General features: G+C 34.9%; 1 protein-coding gene across 2 annotated transcripts in view; it reads left to right on the top strand.

Annotated features, from left to right (window-relative positions):
* GRIK1 (glutamate ionotropic receptor kainate type subunit 1) overlaps positions 1-20,081 on the top strand; it is a 159,448-nt gene that overhangs the window by 122,577 nt on the left and 16,790 nt on the right. For both annotated transcript variants that reach the window (XM_081326438.1, XM_081326437.1), the window contains 4 exons: positions 5,306-5,419; positions 6,971-7,174; positions 8,429-8,652; positions 16,614-16,732. In XM_081326438.1, coding sequence (XP_081182564.1) covers positions 5,306-5,419; positions 6,971-7,174; positions 8,429-8,652; positions 16,614-16,732 — 661 coding nt within the window. The remainder of the gene's footprint in view (positions 1-5,305; positions 5,420-6,970; positions 7,175-8,428; positions 8,653-16,613; positions 16,733-20,081) is intronic.

Below are 20,081 nucleotides of genomic sequence, written 5' to 3'. Positions count from 1 at the left end.
CTAATTATTAAACTGTGAAGCTAATTAATAATAAGGAACAAAATATTATTTAAAGCCGAATGCAAAGATTCAAATTGGTAAATGATTCAGATCATTTTGAGTCATTAATGAAGGCAAATAAGTCTGGTTTCTTGAGGCAAAGCCTTAAATTCAGAATCAGAACCAATTTGCATACTCTTAATATTTTATTGTCAGTGATAACTATCGTCCATAATCTGACATGTAATAATATATGTAAATTAATTTAATTTCGTATTTATTCAATTCATGCGTTGGGAAGTATTTCTCACATAATACACTCTGAATTGTCACTAAACTGCAATAAGCCTGAATTCCCCCTAGTGATGTGATCCGTGATGTTATTCCTTCAAACGCAATTCTGATCTTTCATTGCTGTAAAACTAACCAACACTGTGATCCCACTAATGTTAATGTATTGTGTTTCTATCTTTTATCTTCTACGGTTTGTGACTGTGCTGGTTGGTTTTAGTTTTTATACCGGTGCTTTTTGTTTTTATAGCGGTGTTTTTATAATTTCTCATTGCCCATATTTCAAACATTCTAAAATATTTTAAAATACAAGGTGGCAATTTGCAAAAGAATAGAATCTTTACATGCAGAAGATTGTGGTTTTATCACTGCCAGGGTATCCCTAGCAGAACAGCAAATCAGACTCTTAAGAGATCACGACAGAAAAGGTATACTAAAAAATGTGCCTTTGGGTAGAAATGGAGGGAAGTAGAAATCTAGCTTCCAGGGATGGAGAGAAAGAGGAAATAATTTTCCCAGTATTCTCAATAACCAGTCATCTTGTTGAGTCAGTATATCTCAAGTAGCTGGGAAGCATAGATCTGAGATTTGCTGTGGTGGTCAGCACCAAAGAAATTAGAAGATTGGTCGAGGTTAGTATGCAGCATCTGCTTATTTTTATGACTTTGCTGCTCAGAGAAAGAGAACAACCATTAATTTATCATTCATAAATGGACTATCATTTCAATTCTCCCTTTCCTGGCCATTTTGGATAGGATATATGAAACTTGGATTCCAGAGGTTCTCTTCTGCCTGGTTCTTGTATAATGGTATACTTCTCTGGAAAAAAAAATGAACATATTTGTAGGGTATCTTTTCCTTTCAAATAAACCCACTTTATGATATAACAATGTTCTTAGTTTTAGAATCAGGTTGTTGAATTGATTTCTTATAAATGCATATAATAATTATCTGAAACAATGGCACTGTTATTCTGGATTTGTAGAAGTAGAAAATAAATATAGTTCTGCTTTGAGTTTGCCATCAGATTTTGATACTAACAGGCCAACTAACAGATGAAATATAGCTTAAACTTATTTATAACACCATTTACTAATTCAGAAAAAAACATCTCCACATAACTTGTTACCTTTGCAAACCATCTTTGGCCTCCTCCTTGACCAAGTATTCCTTTGTGCATTGCTCCGCTTTCTCCTTTTGAGAATCCCATCATCTCTCTCCAGTCACAACTTTTTTAAATATTCTCTTTTCCCCCCTCAGTTCATTCACATGTTCTTCATGTATTCATAACTTCTGTCTATCTGACCAAACCATCCCATTTTTCCCCACACTGGCCACTTATTTTTATATTTACATAATTTATATTCATTCATCATCCATTCATTTTTAACCATGGATGACACACCCATTATCATCACATTGACAATATTTTTTTTGTTTCTTGTGACATATCTAAGCCTCACTTCCAGCAACAAGGGAGACAGAAGCACACAATTATATATCTTGAATTTTTTACTAACTTTGACACACATTCATCCATGTCATCAAACTACAAACTTACTTGTTATTTTCCTAAAAAAAATTGCACATAGTGTATTAAAAGGTCTTTATCCATATCCCCATCCTTAGTAGACACTTTTCCAGGCCATTTATTTACTTGTTCCAGTTTATGTATAACTTGTGTTTATGTTCAAATATACACACACATTCACATTTCCTGCCAGCATAACATCACCACAAGCATTCTTTATACATTGATCCATAAATACATTAAACAAGCCTTGTCTTTCTCCCTAGTCAGTGTTTTATTATTTTCTAAAAGTGCAATTTACTTTCATTTATATTGTACTTCCATTATATACTACTCTTATGCTGTTTAGCAACAATCCTTCAACTCCATTTTCATGAAAAAAAATTCCATTATTTAATCCTGTTTATCATATACTTGCTCTAAATCAAACTAATTCAATTATCTATCATTTGTTGAAGAGCAAAAAACACAGTTCAGATTGTACTTTGTTCAGTCAAAATTATGCCAAACTTAACGAGTGCAAGCTGTTCCAGTGGAAAAGAAATTCAAAATCTTATTCCAATCTTACTTCTGGCCTCCCAGCTTCAATCTTGGAATTAGATTACTGGATCGCTAGGCATTCCAGACTCAGGATTATTCACTGTCAGGTCTATTTGTAATAAATTAAATTGTGAACAAGGTGATAGTCCCAGTAAAACTGTGAGTTGTAGTCCCACTAGCCATGATAGCTGACTGGTGGTTTGGGACCAGTCATTCTTCCTCAGCCCAATTTACCTCACAGGATTGCTGTTATTGGGAAAATGGGAGGAGAATGGGAGGTATGTTCACCATCTTGAGATTGTGTATTTTTCCCCTAAACTTTGTAAAACCATGATGGCTGCTACTGGGAGTGAAAAGCGTCATTAAGGTCAACCTCACATTAAGACTGATCCTCAGATGTAATTGGTACCATCAAACAAGAAATCTTTTTCCTGGTATAACTAAACAATCATCTTCACCTTAAAGAAAATGATAATAATTGAGCATTCTCTGTAGCTGCTCCCCTTTGGAGTAGTTTTTCCTCCGAAGTCCCCTCCCACCTCCATAGCTTTCAAGAAACAGGTAAAAACTTATATATTATGCCCCTACTTTCTATAATTTCAGACTTTATTTTATTCATTATTTTAATTACCTTTATTGTGATTTTGCACTCTGTTTTATTATGCAAATTCTATAAGCTGCCCAAACTCTACTTCATTAGCAGACATACTGTATAAATAAAATAAATAAATCTGTCTATGGTTTATGCATTCAACCTTGTGACATTTTGCTTCGTGTGAGGGAACAATAAAAGCATTCTTCTAGGCATCAAGCATAGATACAGCCTTGACATACGTGCTGAACAATCTCTCCTTAAGCAAAAACAATCCCATATTTTAACATGTCTCCAGTTACACTGTCAACACATGCATCCTTAAATTATTTTAACCTTCTCATAATATTTATGAATATTTTCATCATTTTGTTTTGCCATTATCATTTACAGAATTCATTTCAATTCCACTTTTGCTAATCTCTAATATACTTCCAGCATTCTGAAATCATTTCATTAGTTTTTCTAATTTATATTCATTGTGCCTTGTGTTGCCCTTTCCATCCCTTTCCTATTTTTTAAAAAGTTTACTGTAATTTTTTTTTTGCAGTTTTGCTGTCTCTTTTATTCTAATAATTGGTTAAAAACTATATTTTCTTCTATACATACATTGTATAATCTGATTGATTTCTAATGATGGTTTTCTTATTTGACTTGATTTATACTGAACCTTTTTTGTGATCAGTCAAGACAGCCATTATGTGCTTTTCTTGGTGAAAACATTAAATAATGATATTTTTGAAGATCTACTAATGTCCTATGCTACGTTCAACAAAATGTAGATTCACCTGTGTCTTATTTGATAGACTTAAATATAATTTTTGGAAGCTTAGAAATGAGTCTGTCTATAACTGGCTATGTCAGTAAAGACCTTAGGCATGCAGTATTTAAACATATAAACTATAAACATCGTCAAGTGAGTAGTGTAGAGAGTGAAATCCCTGCCATATAAATAATCATGGCCAGAGCCTCTTTGCCAATCTGAGCATAGTTGCGGTCAGCAGAGGACAAGGTCCTTGAGTAAGAGATATGTCCATTGTCTAATTTTACCATTTGCCTCCCAAAAGTGATTTCATTAATCTATTCTGGATGTTGCTATAGACTGATCCTTGATGGATCTGCTTCAATGGTTAATCATGAACTATTTAATTGTCATTTTTCACTGTAAGTTTTTGAAAACATTTCTCTTTTTCTGATTTCTTTCTTTATACCTTGCTCCAGTTTTTCTTCTAATGCTTAACACCTAGGAATAATTTTGACAGATTAATTGCCCTTTCTTATGTAGTTTGCCTATTTGTTAGATAACAAACGGTTATTCAACCTGTTTGTATTTGCATCAGATCTTTAAAAATTCACTCACTCACTGAAATATGACATTAATGAAATCATAGTATTAATCTTCAAAGCAAATATCAGTCATGGAAAATTATTACTTTCATCTGAACAAAAAGACCTCCAGTCCTGTTATTTGCATTAGTAAATAACCTTAATGGAGGCTCCCCTGCCAATGAAAATAGTGCCTGGGCTGGATCTCCCTTATCTACTGTATAGCCAAGAATAATCACCTCTCCCCTTAATGTTACTCAATCCTCCCTGAAGCTGGTCTTTACAATACAAAAAGAATAACTGCCAACTATAGTATAGATCCTCTGCTACAGTTCCATTAAACTTCATTACAAAACCATTAAACTTAAAGATGAAATTATGACTATGCCATTCCCATTTTGCAATTTCAATTCACACAACTAGATATTGTCATGTTCCCTTGAAATTCTTAAGGGCCAAATTATTTATAATATTCTGTGAAGATTGCTCAAGACCCTGAGGTTGGGAAATCATCTCTCTTTTTTTTCCATTCAGCTTCAATTTTCCAAGTGTCATTGATCAGTGATTGTTTTATTAATTCCATCATTAGAATAGTGAAGCAATAATGCTTTCAGCAGAGAAGAAGGATTAGTGATTATGCCTGTTAGCATACTCCTAGTGTCTTTTATGAAAATAGGTTTTCTTTTTCCATTTTCAAAATATTCATTAAAAAGACAAAAGCAATATGTAAAACTTGTGTATTCTGAGATAAAAGTAATTCTGGTAACTAATATGCAACTAACATCACTCCCTTATAATTAATCCCATCTCAACAATGTATTTCATGTAATCGATTATGTTGATAATTCATCATTCTTGTAGATTGGTAGTTTCAAATATGTCTGGTCCATGCCTTTAGTATCTGTCATGGCTGCTGTTTTAGTCTGCTGCTGTGATATGAATCATAAATAAAATTTCCACAATAGATCCATAATACACATTCATTTGTATAGACATTTTCCTAAAATTACTGGTTAGCAGTCATATATCCAATTTCTTCCATATAGATTGGGGTTTGGAACTCAAACCGTGGCCTTAATATGACTAACAGCAATAAAGACCGATCTACCAATATAACAGATTCACTGGCAAACCGAACACTCATAGTCACCACTATTTTGGTAAGTTTTGGCATATTTTCTGGTTATTTTCTGTCAGTTGTCTTTATTTTTCTTAAACGTAATATTTGCTTTGCTAACAGCCTATTTAATTAAAAACATTTTTTATTAATCATAAACTTGTATTACAGATGTCTCCAGTAAAATGTACTATAGTAATGGTGTCACAAGAACTGGGGATTTAAATAGTGTAAGCATAAGCATTACTTGTAGGTGTCACACACACAATTTAACAGCACATACTGTATACTCTGAGGTAATCATCTAAATCTTGTCACAGATGAAATTGTTCTATATTTTATAAACCCCACATTTCTGTTCATATTTTTCTTCCTAACCTCCTTGTGTTTCCAAATAATTTTTAGCCAAGTTCACTTATTTGTTTAAAGCAAATGCATTATAACATTGAGAGTTTGAGTATGATGAAATGTGTTCATGTTTTATTTCAAAGACAAGTTTGAGAGAGCAATCTTGAGAAGAAAATGAAAAGAAATAGATGTGTCTATATTGTACCTCTGAACAATAGTGGTACACTATATATAAAATTGGGGTTGACAGTCTGATGCCCAAGAATATCTATAGTTGCTATGTCCATTTCAAAAACAACAAAGAATTTTAAGATGGTCAATAACACATAAATTATCCAACTCTTAAATGATTCTCATATATAGTATGCTCTCATCAAATTTTGGCTATTTTAGAACTTAATTTATTTTATTTATTATGTTTTTAAAATGAATGAAATCACTCAATAGTATCTAGGTCCTAAAAACATAACTTTCTGCAATGTCAAATGATGAATCCATCTAAAATACACATGTCAAACTCGCAACGTCATGCAACATCACACAACGTATTGGGATGGTTTTGCCATTGCCGGCAATTGGGTGGGCGCAGCTTCTGATGATGCATCCGGCCTGCGGGCTGGCAGTTTGACACCCCTGATCTAAAACAACATGATCTTTCATGAAAGATCAGTAATTCTTAATATTCTTTTTTCTTATGACTGGAGGAACTGACAGATTAATATAGGATTTTCCATGTTATTTATCAGAGTGACATGGATGCACCCTAACCTGTGTGAGTCGCCACCTGCTGCTGCATCTTGGGCAGCAATATGTCCTAATACCACAATACTAATATTAATCTTAGAAAACAATATCTCAGTGTTTTCTATTTAATTATCTTACATTATGTTCCATATACAACTAGGCAAGAAACCTCAAGGTGGTTTTGAGTTTGCTCTTGTCTAATAACGTGGGTCCAAATTACCAGACTATGATCCTAGTAACTGTATGATTTAGTACACACTAAGATTTTCAGTTGTTAGTTTTTAGTGTGTGAAAAGCTGGTTTTCTTTTTTACTATCTTAATCAGATTTAGTTATGTGATGACCTCAGAAAATAAATCAAGCCAGCATTAATGTTTTACATAATTGAGTCAGATAAAATGTTGATATTAAGCTAAGCATCTATACATTTTAGCATATGACTAATTTTTTTCTGTATTTCAAAAATAGCTGGTTATATGAATGTCTCATGTATTTTTATACAGGAAGATCCCTATGTCATGTACAGGAAATCTGACAAACCTCTTTATGGTAATGATCGATTTGAAGGTTACTGCCTGGATTTATTGAAGGAGTTATCAAGTATTTTAGGCTTCATCTATGAAGTAAAACTAGTATCGGATGGAAAATACGGAGCCCAGAATGACAAAGGAGAATGGAATGGGATGGTCAAAGAACTCATAGATCACGTAAGATTGAATCATCATCTTGGTCATTCATTTCAGCTTGCATTGATCACTAGCTGAAACACATAAACTTACACCGATCACTAACAGAAACATAAAATACTTAACCTCTATACCATTTTTCCTCTATAGATTACAAGAACAAAATTTAAATGGAGATTTTTTTTCCCCCACAGAAACTCCAATCTTAAAAATTTACATGCAATGCAATTCTCTTACTGTGAACCAAGCATGTATTTTAAGAACTCTGAACATTCTTTATCCTTAACTGCAGATATAGGAGGAAGAAATGGCTGATGGCCACTTTTTTTCTTATAATTTTATTCACCTTAATGGTTTATATTCCTTGCTTCTCTAGATTAGAGATGACCAAAATGTTGTCCTTCCTATCTTGCTGGACAATATTTCCTATTATCCATCAGTATTGACTGTGCTCCTTATAGTTGAGTTAACATTTGGGAAGGAGAGGCTATACTCACTCACTGAGCATCATGTTTTGTATTAGCCCATTCCTTACAACATGAACATTATGTGCTGTTCGAACACAGACAAAACAGCCAGCTTATATATGGACTGGGAGGCATGAAGAGCTGTAGAATCAAATCTAAGTAAATTGTAGTTTAAATTTATATTTCTATGTGAAAATTTCCCTTGAAAAAGATCACTTTGGAATCTCTCAGTTTCACTTTTTCTATTACACTTAATGGATTCTGCATACTCAGTGTTTACCGGCAGCACTTCATCATAGCCGCTCGAGAGTCACCTAAAAGGATGAAACACTAAATCACATACAGTAATCATAAAAATACATTATTTACAAAGCATCCTTGCTCTATATGTTTTTGAATAAATAAAAGCAAGATAAGTGTGCCTTCTTACAGTGATTTTCTGGAAGTAAGGCCCCTTAATGCAATGGAACTTACTGCTGAATAGACATGAATACAATAATCTTACACATTTCCATTCCTTTCTCAACAATCCTTAATGAGAAAAACATTTTTGTTTGAAATTTATTGACCTATACCAGGGGTGTCAAACTGCCAGCCCGCAGGCCGGATGCGTCACATGAAAGCCGCACCCACCCCATTGCCGGCAATGCCAAAACTGTCCCAATACGTTGCGCGACGTCACGTGACATCGCAGGTTTGACATGTCTGACCTATACTGATGCTTGAGAGAGTAACTGATACAATAAAAATATGTTTATTTGTTTCTACAGTGGAAATGAGTAGTTAATTCTTTAATTTGTATTCCCAGAAAGCTGACCTGGCAGTTGCTCCCCTCACTATTACCTACGTAAGAGAAAAAGTAATAGACTTTTCAAAGCCATTCATGACGCTGGGAATCAGTATTTTGTACCGGAAGCCAAATGGTACAAATCCTGGGGTATTCTCCTTTCTAAACCCTCTTTCTGCTGATATTTGGATGTATGTGCTGCTAGCCTGCCTGGGAGTCAGCTGTGTGCTCTTTGTCATTGCACGGTGAGTTTAAAAGCCCCACGTGTGTAATAGCAAAACACATCCAAGTCTCTGAGTGATACCTCTCGGCATGTAAATTATTCCTGGTTCAGAAATGATAATCTAGTTACATTTTCTGCACCACTACCCTCTAATAATGTGATCTGCCAAGCTGGATACTGTAAAAGCAAGTAATGGAAGATAAAGAATTTGGGAAGCTATTGGAATGGCTGCAATCCATGCAGAAAGAAAGGAAAGAGGCCTGCTGGATCAGGTAATAGGAGCTACAGTAGCTAGTCCAGGATTTCGTTACCTGCCATGGACAAGCAGGCACACAACTAAAGGTTCAGTTAATTTCTTTGCACCATTGTCTGGGTTCCATTCTTTGTATTACTACCTTCTCAGGTTAACACTTTAGTTCATGGTTTTCAAATTATATTCCAAGGAACCCTTAGGCTCAAATGGATGGATGACAGAGATTTCTAACACAAAGCTTAAGAGACATCCCATAATAATAAGGTAGATTGTGATATTTCCTGTTTTGTCTAGATATTCTTGCCTCTCATAACAGAAAAGAACAAAAACATCATGCCAGCTCAGGTGGAAGATGTTTGTATCCTTACTTTCTTATCCTTACTTCTCCCTACATATCCCATGTTTGCTAGCATATTGCCCCAATAGTCTGGGTCCTCATTTGATCCTCATAAACTGTCTGTAGAATATTTGACAGAATCTCCAGCAATGTAGAGTCCATCTTGAAAATCTATTGCCATGTACAGATCTTGGAAGATTAAAAGTTTGAAAGCTACTGAATAAATGTGAACAAATAATTTTAATATGGTAGCACTGAATGATTCTAAAAAGCACAGGTACTATTCAGGCTATTATTTTTTGGCAGACCAAATTGCATATTTCATGTAAGGCAATGAAAGAACATTGGTAACAAAATATCTTAGACCGATATTCTGCTTAGCACTATGTGTCAAAAACAAGGCAAGTAGTGAATTAATGCCTTGATTTTCATGTAAATCTGATACAATGCTCTTGAAAACTACCATTTGCAGCAATAAATGCTTATGAACTATGATCACTGTACTGTGAATCACAGATTTGACTATTTGTAAATCAACAGCTTTGCAATGACTAATAACCATCTGATCATCATTGCCAGATTTTTTTTCCCGTGTAATGAGGCAAGACCGAAAACTATTCTGTTTTCCTACTGTGAGAAAGATGGATAAAAATCAGTTACCTGGAACCTCTGCTAACAAGGGCTGGATTCCACATTGAAAAAGTCTAAAATGAATAATAATCTCAAAAGGTTGCCATGCCAATTTGCAAAGCACTTTAAACATCTAAATAGCTTCTTACAAAGTGTGTCCTGGTAAACATAGGAATTTCCCAGATAGACTTTTTTTTTCAGGGCACGGTCATAAACTTTTCATTAAAAACCCCACTTGCCATATCTCTGACATGGAGTGGGTTTTGGGATATGCAATTACTGTCCAAAAAGTAAAACCTGTATATTTAGTGTTTTCTTTCGATAATGGATGAAGATTGATCACTTTACAGTTTTCACTAGATGAGCAAAGTATTCAGTGAGGTCAAATTAGAAGCCTTCACATTATTTTCATTCTTATTTCTAAATGCTATTTTTAATTATCTTCATAGTTAAAGATTTGCACTTATATTTATATGATGTAGCTACAAAAACAAACAAGGCAGCTTTAGTTTATGATACTTTTGTTCAAGGATTTCTCTGTCATTAAGTTTCTTAGTTTATTTAATGTTCTCATCCTTCCTGTGGAAGATGTTTTCTGAAAGTCCTTAATTTCTAGCGCCTTATATGAATTTTGGATTCTATGTATAAAAAATGTATCGAGAAATGGAAAATAAAAGTAATTCTACTAATAACAAATATATCTACTGATTGCATATTCAAATGATATAAAAAGCAGTAGCCTTCTACTCATACCTTCAAATTGCCTTTACATTTCATTTTACATAAGGTTGTCAAGATTATAATGGATTAATAGGCTCTACTATGGAGAATAAATGAGTAACTGTGAAATTAGTTTTAAAAAATAGAATTAGAAATATTTTTAGAAGATAGAATTTTAAAACGGCAGAATTAGAGCACATGATGTATCGCAATTTGAGACATTAATTGATAATTTACCTGGTGCCTTGAACTACAAGTGAAAGTTAGAATTTATTACATCCTGCACCCTATGCAAAACTTCATTCTGACATTTTCTTAATACCTCCAAAAGAAATTATATATGCATAATTTTGTGCACAGCTGCAACTGGTGACCAGCATTAGACTTTAATCCAATTTTGTTTCCCACATAACAACTTCAATACAATATGCTAACATCCTCAGGCTTTCACTAGGGTGAATAAAAGAAATATAATAGGCTTAGGCATCACGTTTAAAAGCTGCTCACATAATATTATTTATTTTTCTTTTAAAAATATTTAAAGTTATATTTCCTGCAATTTATAAAGGAGGTGATTATCTGTTTTTAAATAAGCAATGTATTTCATTTTTGTACAGCTGGGAACAGGAATAATTGATAGAGAAATATAATCTCTGTATAAAAGTCAATACCTAGAAGAATTTTGCCTGATATTTATAGTCGGCTTCAGAATTGTGCCCTATGGCAAAGAGGCATTTTCTTTTGGTGTAACTGGATAGTTCTCCATTCCATCCTTCCATTTTGCTGTTAGAAACCAACTGGAACAGGTGCAATGTAAATATCATAAATCATTTGGAAATACCCTGAAATCTAAAATTTTGCATAACTATGGCATAGGTTGGTATGGACTGCAGTCAATTTCAAATGTAGATCCATAGCTGATGCTAACTAGTTGGCAAGCTGGTAATGCAGGTTGCTCCTTTCTCTATGTGCTAAATGCCTGATCTGGGTGCCTTCCAGAGATGAGGTGACTTAAACTTTCTAAATTCTTAGTTATAGCAACGTTAACTGAGAACTGAAGGCCCCAAGGTTTGAAAGCTGCAGTGAAATGTCTTGTTGTTGTTAGTTCTGAAGTCGTGTCTGACCCATTGCAACCCTATGGACAACGTTCCTCCAGGCCTTCCTGTCCTCTACCATCTTCTGGAGTCCATTTAGGCTCACGCCTACTGCTTCAGTGATTCCATCCAGCCACCTCATTCTCTGTCGTCCCCTTCTTCTCTTGCCCATAACCTTTCCCAGCATTAGGCTCTTCTCCAGTGAGTCCTCATTAGGTGGCCAAAGTATTTGAGTTTCAACTTCAGGATCTGGCCTTCTAAAGAGCAGTCAGGGTTGATCTCCTCTAGGACTGACCAGTTTGATCGCCTTGCAGTCCAACACCATAGTTCAAAGGCTTCAATTCTTTGGTGCTCAGCCTTTCTTATGGTCCAACTTTCACAGCCATACATTGCAACTGGAAAGACCATAACCTTGACTATAGACACTTTTCTTGGCAGGGTGATGTCTCTGCTTTTTAGTGTGCTGTCTAGATTTGCCATGGCTTTCCGCCCCAGGAGCAAGCATCTTTTAATTTCTTGGCTGCAGTCCCCATCTGCGGTGATCTTGGAGCCCAGGAAAATAAAATCGGTCACCACCTCCATTTCTTCCCCATCTATTTGCCAGGAATTGAGAGGGCCGGATGCCATGATCTTGGTTTTCTTAATGTTTAGTTTCAACCCAACTTTTGCACTTTCCTTCTTCACTCATAACAAGAGGCTCTTTAGTTCCTCTTCACTTTCTGCCATTAGAGTGGTATCATCTGCATATCTTAGGTGTTGATATTTCTTCCGGCAATTTAAATTCCAACTTTTGATTCATCTAGCCCTGCCTTTCTCATGATGTGCTCTGCATATAAGTTAAACAGGCAGGGCGACAGTACACAGCCTTGCCGGACTCCTTTCCCAATTTTGAACCAATCAGTGGTTCCATGTCCAGTTCTCACTGTTGCTTCTTGACCTGCATATAGGTTTCTCAAGAGACAAATAAAATGGTCTGGTACTCCCATCTCTTTAAGAACTTGCCACAGTTTGTTATGATCCACACAATCAAATGCTTTAGCATAGTCAATGAAGCAGAAGTAGATGTTTTTCTGGAACTCCCTAGCTTTCTCCATGATCCAGTGTATGTTGGCAATTTGATCTCTAGTTCCTCTGCCTCTTTGAAATCCTGCCTGTACTTCTGGTAGTGTATATGTGTATATATGCATAATAAAAGTAGATGGTTCCCATCCTTTCAAGTCCTGAAAGGAATGTCTCCCTCTTCAGCATCACACTTTGTAAGTACAGAATATTGGTCAAGAGCAGAATAATTCATAAAATACTATACTGCAAAATGGTAATTTCAATATAATTTGAACTTGGATGTTTTCTTTGAGTTCTTAAAAAACTGTTGGAAAGAGGATTTTAATTATGCACAGAAATTCCACAATTATTTTCTATCATATACTATTGTATATTGTGCTTTGCGTTATTTTATTTTGCTTTATTTGCTTCAACAAGCTTTTTTTTCCCTTTTCTGTTTAACGTCACTTGACTGAGTTGGATGGCTATAGAAATTGAATGAATGAATGAATCAATCAATCAATGAATCAATGGATGGACGGATGGATGCATAACTACTCTATTACATATCAATATCTGAAGGCTTGGCCAGCTCAGTTGCATAGAATTACTGCAGCACTTTTTCTACTTTCTTTAGGCTTTTGCACCAAGATGGTATTCAGAAGAACTCTCCTGCCAAACAAACAAACAAATAAATCATTGGAATTGTCAGGATGCTTTGTTTTATTTCCTATTTTATTTTCGCAACAGATGTGGCCACTGAGGAATTGGGTAGCCATTTATCCTTCAGTGCTTTTTACTCTTTCTTTTCTTCTTTGGGTCTCTTTGAGCTTTGGTGATTCTGCCTAGTTTTTCTTAATTTCCTTATTTGGCCAACAGTTCACTTAGTATATAAGGGAGTTCAGTAAATAAAAGAAATTTCATTCAAACCCAATATTCCATCAGAATCTATCTCTTACTTAAGGTATTATTTGTTTTCTCTCTGTATGAAAGGCAGACTGTAGGTTTTTGAATAATTTCTTCCACAAACCTCAAATACTACATACTGATAAAACGCTACTGAGCATGTCCCCTTGTATACTCCTTGACTTATGACCACAATGGAGCCCAAAATTTATGTTGCTAGGTGAGACATTTGTTAAGTGAATTTTGCCCCATTTTATTATCTCTGTTGCCACGGTTGTTAAGTGAATCACTGTAGTTGTTGAGTTAATAACGTTGTTATGTGAATCTGGCTTCTCCGTTGACTTTTCTGGTGAGAAGTGTCTGAATTTTGATCACATGACCATGGGGATGCTGCAACAGCGAGCATAAGTCTGAAAAATGGTCATAAGCAGTGGTGGGATTCAGCTGGTTTGCACCACTTCGGCAGAACCAGTAGCTAATGTTTTGTTGCCCAGGCCCAGAATGGACTTTCGGAAGCTGCATCCACACAGAGAACCAGTTATTCACATATTTGAATCCCACCACTGGTCATAAGTAACCTTTTTCAGTGCCATTGTACCTTTGAATGGTCACTAAATGAACAGTTGTAAGTCAAGGACTCCCTATATATGCATTATGATTACACCTAAGTTGGTTGGTAGAGATTATATATTTTATCTAACAAGATTGCTCCTACAGACTAGAGTTTACATAGTCCCTGTCTTCTGCAAAAGAGCTGGGCTCACTTTCAGTTTCAGGATTTTGGTATGATGAAATTTTCTTTCCCAGGTACTCTTATATATAGTGCCACTAGTTATTTTATCCATCCATGGTCTTCTGATCCCATGGCGTGCTTAGCCAGTCACAATATTGCTTGTAGTGCTATTTGTTTGATAGACATGGAAACCTGAGCACATAAAATTGTAAATGGTGGTGGATAGATTAAAAATCTCAACATTGCCTTTTAAGTTGAAGCATATTCTGCCTCAATGCTGGCACAGTCCTGTTGTTACCATAATTAGATCCCATGTTGTTAATTAAAATGTTTATTTTAATTTTGAATTTCAAATTCAGGAGCTTGATGGAGTATTTTTAAATGGTATTTGCCATATTATGCATGCAAGACATGTTTTCTTGAATAACCATCTCATTTTGATTTTTTAATTAGCTATTATACTGATGATTATATTATTTAACTAACAGCATCCTAAACTACAAACTGTTTCAATCAGTACCTTCGTTATTATCTACGTTCATTGCTTCATGTCTAACACAATGCTCAGTAACAAGAATGCATATAACAAGAATGCATATATTCAAAGCTTAAATATATAGTTAAAGTAGTTAGTTATTGTACTGGCATAATATTGTCAATTAAGGCTATATTTATAATTGTGAAAAATATGTCCTGCAACTGTGAAATTGTTAGTCTGCAATAACCCGTGGGTAAAGAATTTAAAATAATATTGCTGATTTTAAAATAATTTTGCATAACAATTCTAAAAATTCAATCAAATTATTAATGCCATAAACATTTATAGTTCTTATTCCAAGAAGGCCTGTTAATCTAAGGGCTCTGTCCTTAATAATTGTAGTAAGTCCTTAGTAAGAACTGATGGAATTGGATGAGCTAATGGATCAGGAAACCAAAGTCATACTGCAGCTTAAGAGTTGATCTTGACAAATACAACCATATTTACATGATTGGTTCCAGGCAAATGGATCTCAAGAAACTAGAGAAGGTATGGGGAGCCTGTCATTCATTGGCTATTTCTACAAGAACTGTACCAGGAAGTCCGGTTAACTATGATTGATAGTGGGAATTGTAGCATCTGGAATGGCACTGATTCATTCTTCCCAAGAACCAAGTTTGAAGAACCCTAATAATTAAATAAGACATAAAGTCTGAACTATGAGAATCCTGATTCATATATCTTCCCCATTTCTATACTTTAGAGGTGGTATAAGCTAAAATTGTTTTAAAATAACGGTGTTAAATTGAAATAGAGTGAAAAATCATTGTGAGGCTTTTTCTTCTAATAAATGGTTCGAATATGGTTCTATAATTTCCATTGAATATGGTTCTACTGTATAATTTCCATTCAAAAGAAATATAAATTAAAGGAAGTCATAGATGGGGGAAAATGTACTTCTGAGTGCTATTTGTTAGGTTTTTTAAAAAAACATTAACAATAAGAGATCACGTAAACTTTGTGGATTCATAAATGGAATGCAGCTGAGAGGACAAGCATGTACTGAATAGTTTGCTGTCTTTTGCCTTCCTACTGAAACTGCCCGATTGTTTTGAATCAAACCTTGCATGTTTCACTTTACCTGTAATAGAATAAGAAAAGTATCTGCTACAATGAATGTGCAGCAAACAGCACACAGGCCACGTCCATTTGTGGGTTTGCTTTCATGCATCCAACCCACGCACATAGCAATACTGACAGATAGTTGGCAAATACTATTATTGTATGGAAGGCTCTTATTGCTCCAGAAATATACAGACACATATTATTGACATAGAAAATAATTCATATCAGAGGAAATAAGTGACATGTAACTGGAGCACTTTTATCAAGACCTGATTTCTGGATATATTGCAGTTGGTTTTACTTTTATCAGTGTCTTCCAAATTACAATCCTTGGTCTACTTTTTTTTTAGTCTAAAAAAGGGCATTGTAGAAGGTTGTCATATGAAAGTAATTTTCCTAATTTTTACATGATGCTTGGACTGACTTGCTGGCTATGAGCCAAAGACGAATAGACTTAATGGAATTAGTCCATTTATTGAAATGTGTATTCTAAAATGCTTTGCGCTGCAAATCTGCTTTGAATCTCTTATGCTGTGATTGCATATTTATGAATATGGCCTTAATTGATTCCTTTTTTTTCTTTTGCTCGTTAATCTTTGGATTTTGTTCAGTATTTGGCATATTTTTAATGTGATGTTTACCTACTCTTTCTGTTAACTACCACAGGTTTACACCCTACGAGTGGTATAACCCCCACCCATGCAACCCTGACTCAGATGTGGTGGAAAACAATTTCACTTTACTTAATAGTTTCTGGTTTGGAGTTGGAGCTCTCATGCAGCAAGGTACAGTGGCTACCCTTCACTCCTGCACATATCCCACAGTTTGATGGAGGGCTGCTGTGCTGGTAAACTCCACCATTGGTAGCTATAGCAAAAAAAACCGAAAGCCTAATTTGGAAGGAAAGATACAATTGCATATGTTTATGTTCTGATGATTTAACAATGCACTTGGGGAGAATGAACTTGGAACCCTACTGAAAAGAGCCCTTCGTTTGAAAATATTGGTCAGACTTCTGTTACTTACCAAAACAGAATTAAAACTTCTCTGCAGATATTTAAGATGTTTGTCACTACTAAATGGATCCAATCTTTGACGCACACAATTGCAGTTGATTCTAGAAATTGCACAAAAGGCCCATTTGGCTGTGAAATTAATATGATGCCTTTGATACTGTATGGTATTCCCTGGGAGACTTGGAAGTAATGCATTTTTGCCTCCATATGACATATACATTTATATAAAGTTTATGTTACTGTGAATCCTTTCAATACTGATCACACATTAAGCAAATTGCAAGAACAGACAACTTTTTTAAAAGTTTTGCTAGTATAAAACATTGTTATAATCTGGAAAAAATAAGCCATTTTTTTCTTGTATTCATCTAGCTTTTTTGGCATATGTAGGAAGATACACGTACCAAAGTATATTGTACACAGGGTGAGGAAATCTAATTTCATCCATTAGAGTAAGTTCTTTTTCTCATTTGGTGAATAAAGCATGTAAGGTTTCTCACTACTGGACAGGTGTATACTTCACAGTACTTTATGTTTGAATTTGGTGTTCTTAATAATCTTCTTTTTTTTTGGAGTTTACCAACATCCACAACAAACTGTGGGATGTCGTGTCTTCAAGTCACCACTACCTTGGATACATGACAGTCAGCCCCAACCAGACTCTGCTTGTCTTTGAAGAAGCATTAAAAAGGAAAAATAAACTCAAAACATTTGTAAACTGCAGCAAATATTTCCATGTACAAACTTGTGGTACGTGTGGACTATAAGGGCAGCATCATTAACATGAAGAATTTGAACAAGAGACGAATGGTTTTAACCTCTGCACCTGTTGGTATACTCTTTTCTTGTTAACAAAAGCTGCTGAATCATAAAAGCATTGTTTATTAAATTATAAGTTGTGATCATCAGACTTTCTCTTTTCTACAGAGGTTGAGCAAAGTCTGGATCAGGATTGGCTGTCATGTCTGTCAAAACAAAACAGACACTAGAGAGTCTTCAGCAAGTATTGTCATTCATTTGTAACATTTATTTCCCCACCATCCCCTGATTTTTAAAATCAGATCATTTTTTTCTTTGAACATGCAATATAATTAGAGATTAATTAAAATAGAAAACAAAACAAGTTAAAATCTTCTCCTTACAAGCCTGTATAACCACAGTGAAGTTGTTATTCTAAGCCAGGAAGCTGTTATGATTAATCCCAATTCCCAATTCAAGGATAACATTCTTGAATTCAATGAAGCTTAGATGTCAGTAAATATACCGTACTTACTCGTCAATATTCAGCATGCAAATTAGTAGAGTTACAAACTCCAATGAATGCAGTCTTGTAAGAATCAGTGATGAACCTGTTAAGAATAATAGATAAGTTTATCAGATTCCATAACGAACCATAAAAATCAGACACAGCAATTTTCTGCACATACTACAACTATGCACATACAGGACAGACAAATTTGTTTCATGTATTTAGCAGATAAATTGATGCCAAGAGAGTTGCATGTAGAAAGTATCAATCCTCTTTCCCCATAATATGAATTGGGAAGGATGCTTACATAGCAATGGTAAGGATTAATTATATCTGATCATTCATTTTTCAAAGAAGTCTGCATTCTGCTGAAAATCAAGCATTTGTTTATTTTGGATTTAATCAAAACCAGGGAAATATCATTCTGTCAGCCAATGGTATGGTTTCAGCTTTTCTGTGGTTGAAGTGATTGTTCTTGGTATCTTCTGATACCTTGTATGGTTGGCTACAAACAGATGTCTAAATTAAATGCATTCTTTCTTTTCACACAAGCAAAGGGCTTTTCTTATAAATCAAAGGGAATTCAAAATTAGCAAAAATGAATGTAAGAATTTCAGAACTTCCCAGTGTAAAATATCTATCTTGGAACCAGAAATCGTATCATTTTGGCAAGTTGACTATCTTATATCAATACAATTTGCAGCCTTAAACCATACGTAACACAGGATTTGATCTGAAATATCTAATTTGGAAAATACAATATTCAGTTTACAAATAAAGATATATTGTTTTAGAATAGGGGTCCCCAACCCCCGGTCCGTGGACCAGTACCAGGCCACAGCAAGCCATCAACCAGTCTGCAGAAACAAGGAAATCCCCATCCAAAGGATGCAGGCAGCACACAAAAACATGCCCCCTCCGGTCCATGGAAAAACCTCTTTCCACGGAACCTGGAACCGGTCCCTGATGTCCAAAAGGTTGGGGACCTCTGTTTTAGAAGGCATACTTATAGCACCTCAGTGCCAACAAAGTTTGGTAAACAAATCAGAGCAGTTTACACTTGCATGGTAGTCAGCATATAAACAGTTTGACCACCTGCTGAGGTGGTTGTGAAGAGGAGGAAGTTTAATTGCTGATGCTATTTCTAGCATCACTGGAAATGCAATAACAATTTCAAGGATTTTTGATTCCCTTGATATAAGGGTTGTTCAGGTTCTACACTTGTAATTGACAGATCAGAAATCATGCTCCATATTCAGCTCACAGCTCCAGATGCAGCTTGGAGGGTGTTGTTTTATCTAAGTTATATGATGCAGGGTAGTTTTCATTCTATGTAACAGAGAAATGAGGAACAAATAAAGGAAAGTTGAAAGCTTATTTAAAGGTAGCAAGGGCATCTTCGACAAACTGATTTGCTTATACTCTTCCTAATATCCAATTTTAAAGATATAAATCTGAAAAATTTGCATTGAAATCCAGAGCCCAATTTCCAGTTAAAATTTTGAGTGTCAAAGACTTCCCAAATGATATAAACTCCCCATTTCATGCTTGAATGTCCTGCACCTAAAACAATATTTCAGGCTTGGGGCAGAGTGTCTTGAGTTCGGAACATTTTGCATATTTCTAGTTTGCAGTAATATTAAGTCGGTTTTCACTTGTAACAAAATAGACACAGTCTATGGGACAATTTGGGAAGATTTCACCGGAACATTTTTGGAGATGCCTGAGTAACCCATAATAAACTGAACATTTATTGAAAATATTTTCTGAGAATAAAGAAACGATGAGGTTCTCCCCAAATGTATGTACAAAAGAATTTCTCACTTAATATTATGGGGTGAAAGAAGCAATATGAATACTTAGAACAAA

The sequence above is a fragment of the Vipera berus genome (genome assembly GCF_964194415.1).
Source record: "Vipera berus genome assembly, chromosome: 4".
NCBI classification, from domain to species: Eukaryota; Metazoa; Chordata; class Lepidosauria; order Squamata; family Viperidae; genus Vipera; species Vipera berus.
The sequence above is the reverse complement of the archived record's forward strand: the minus strand, read 5'-3'. Positions and strand labels throughout refer to the sequence as shown.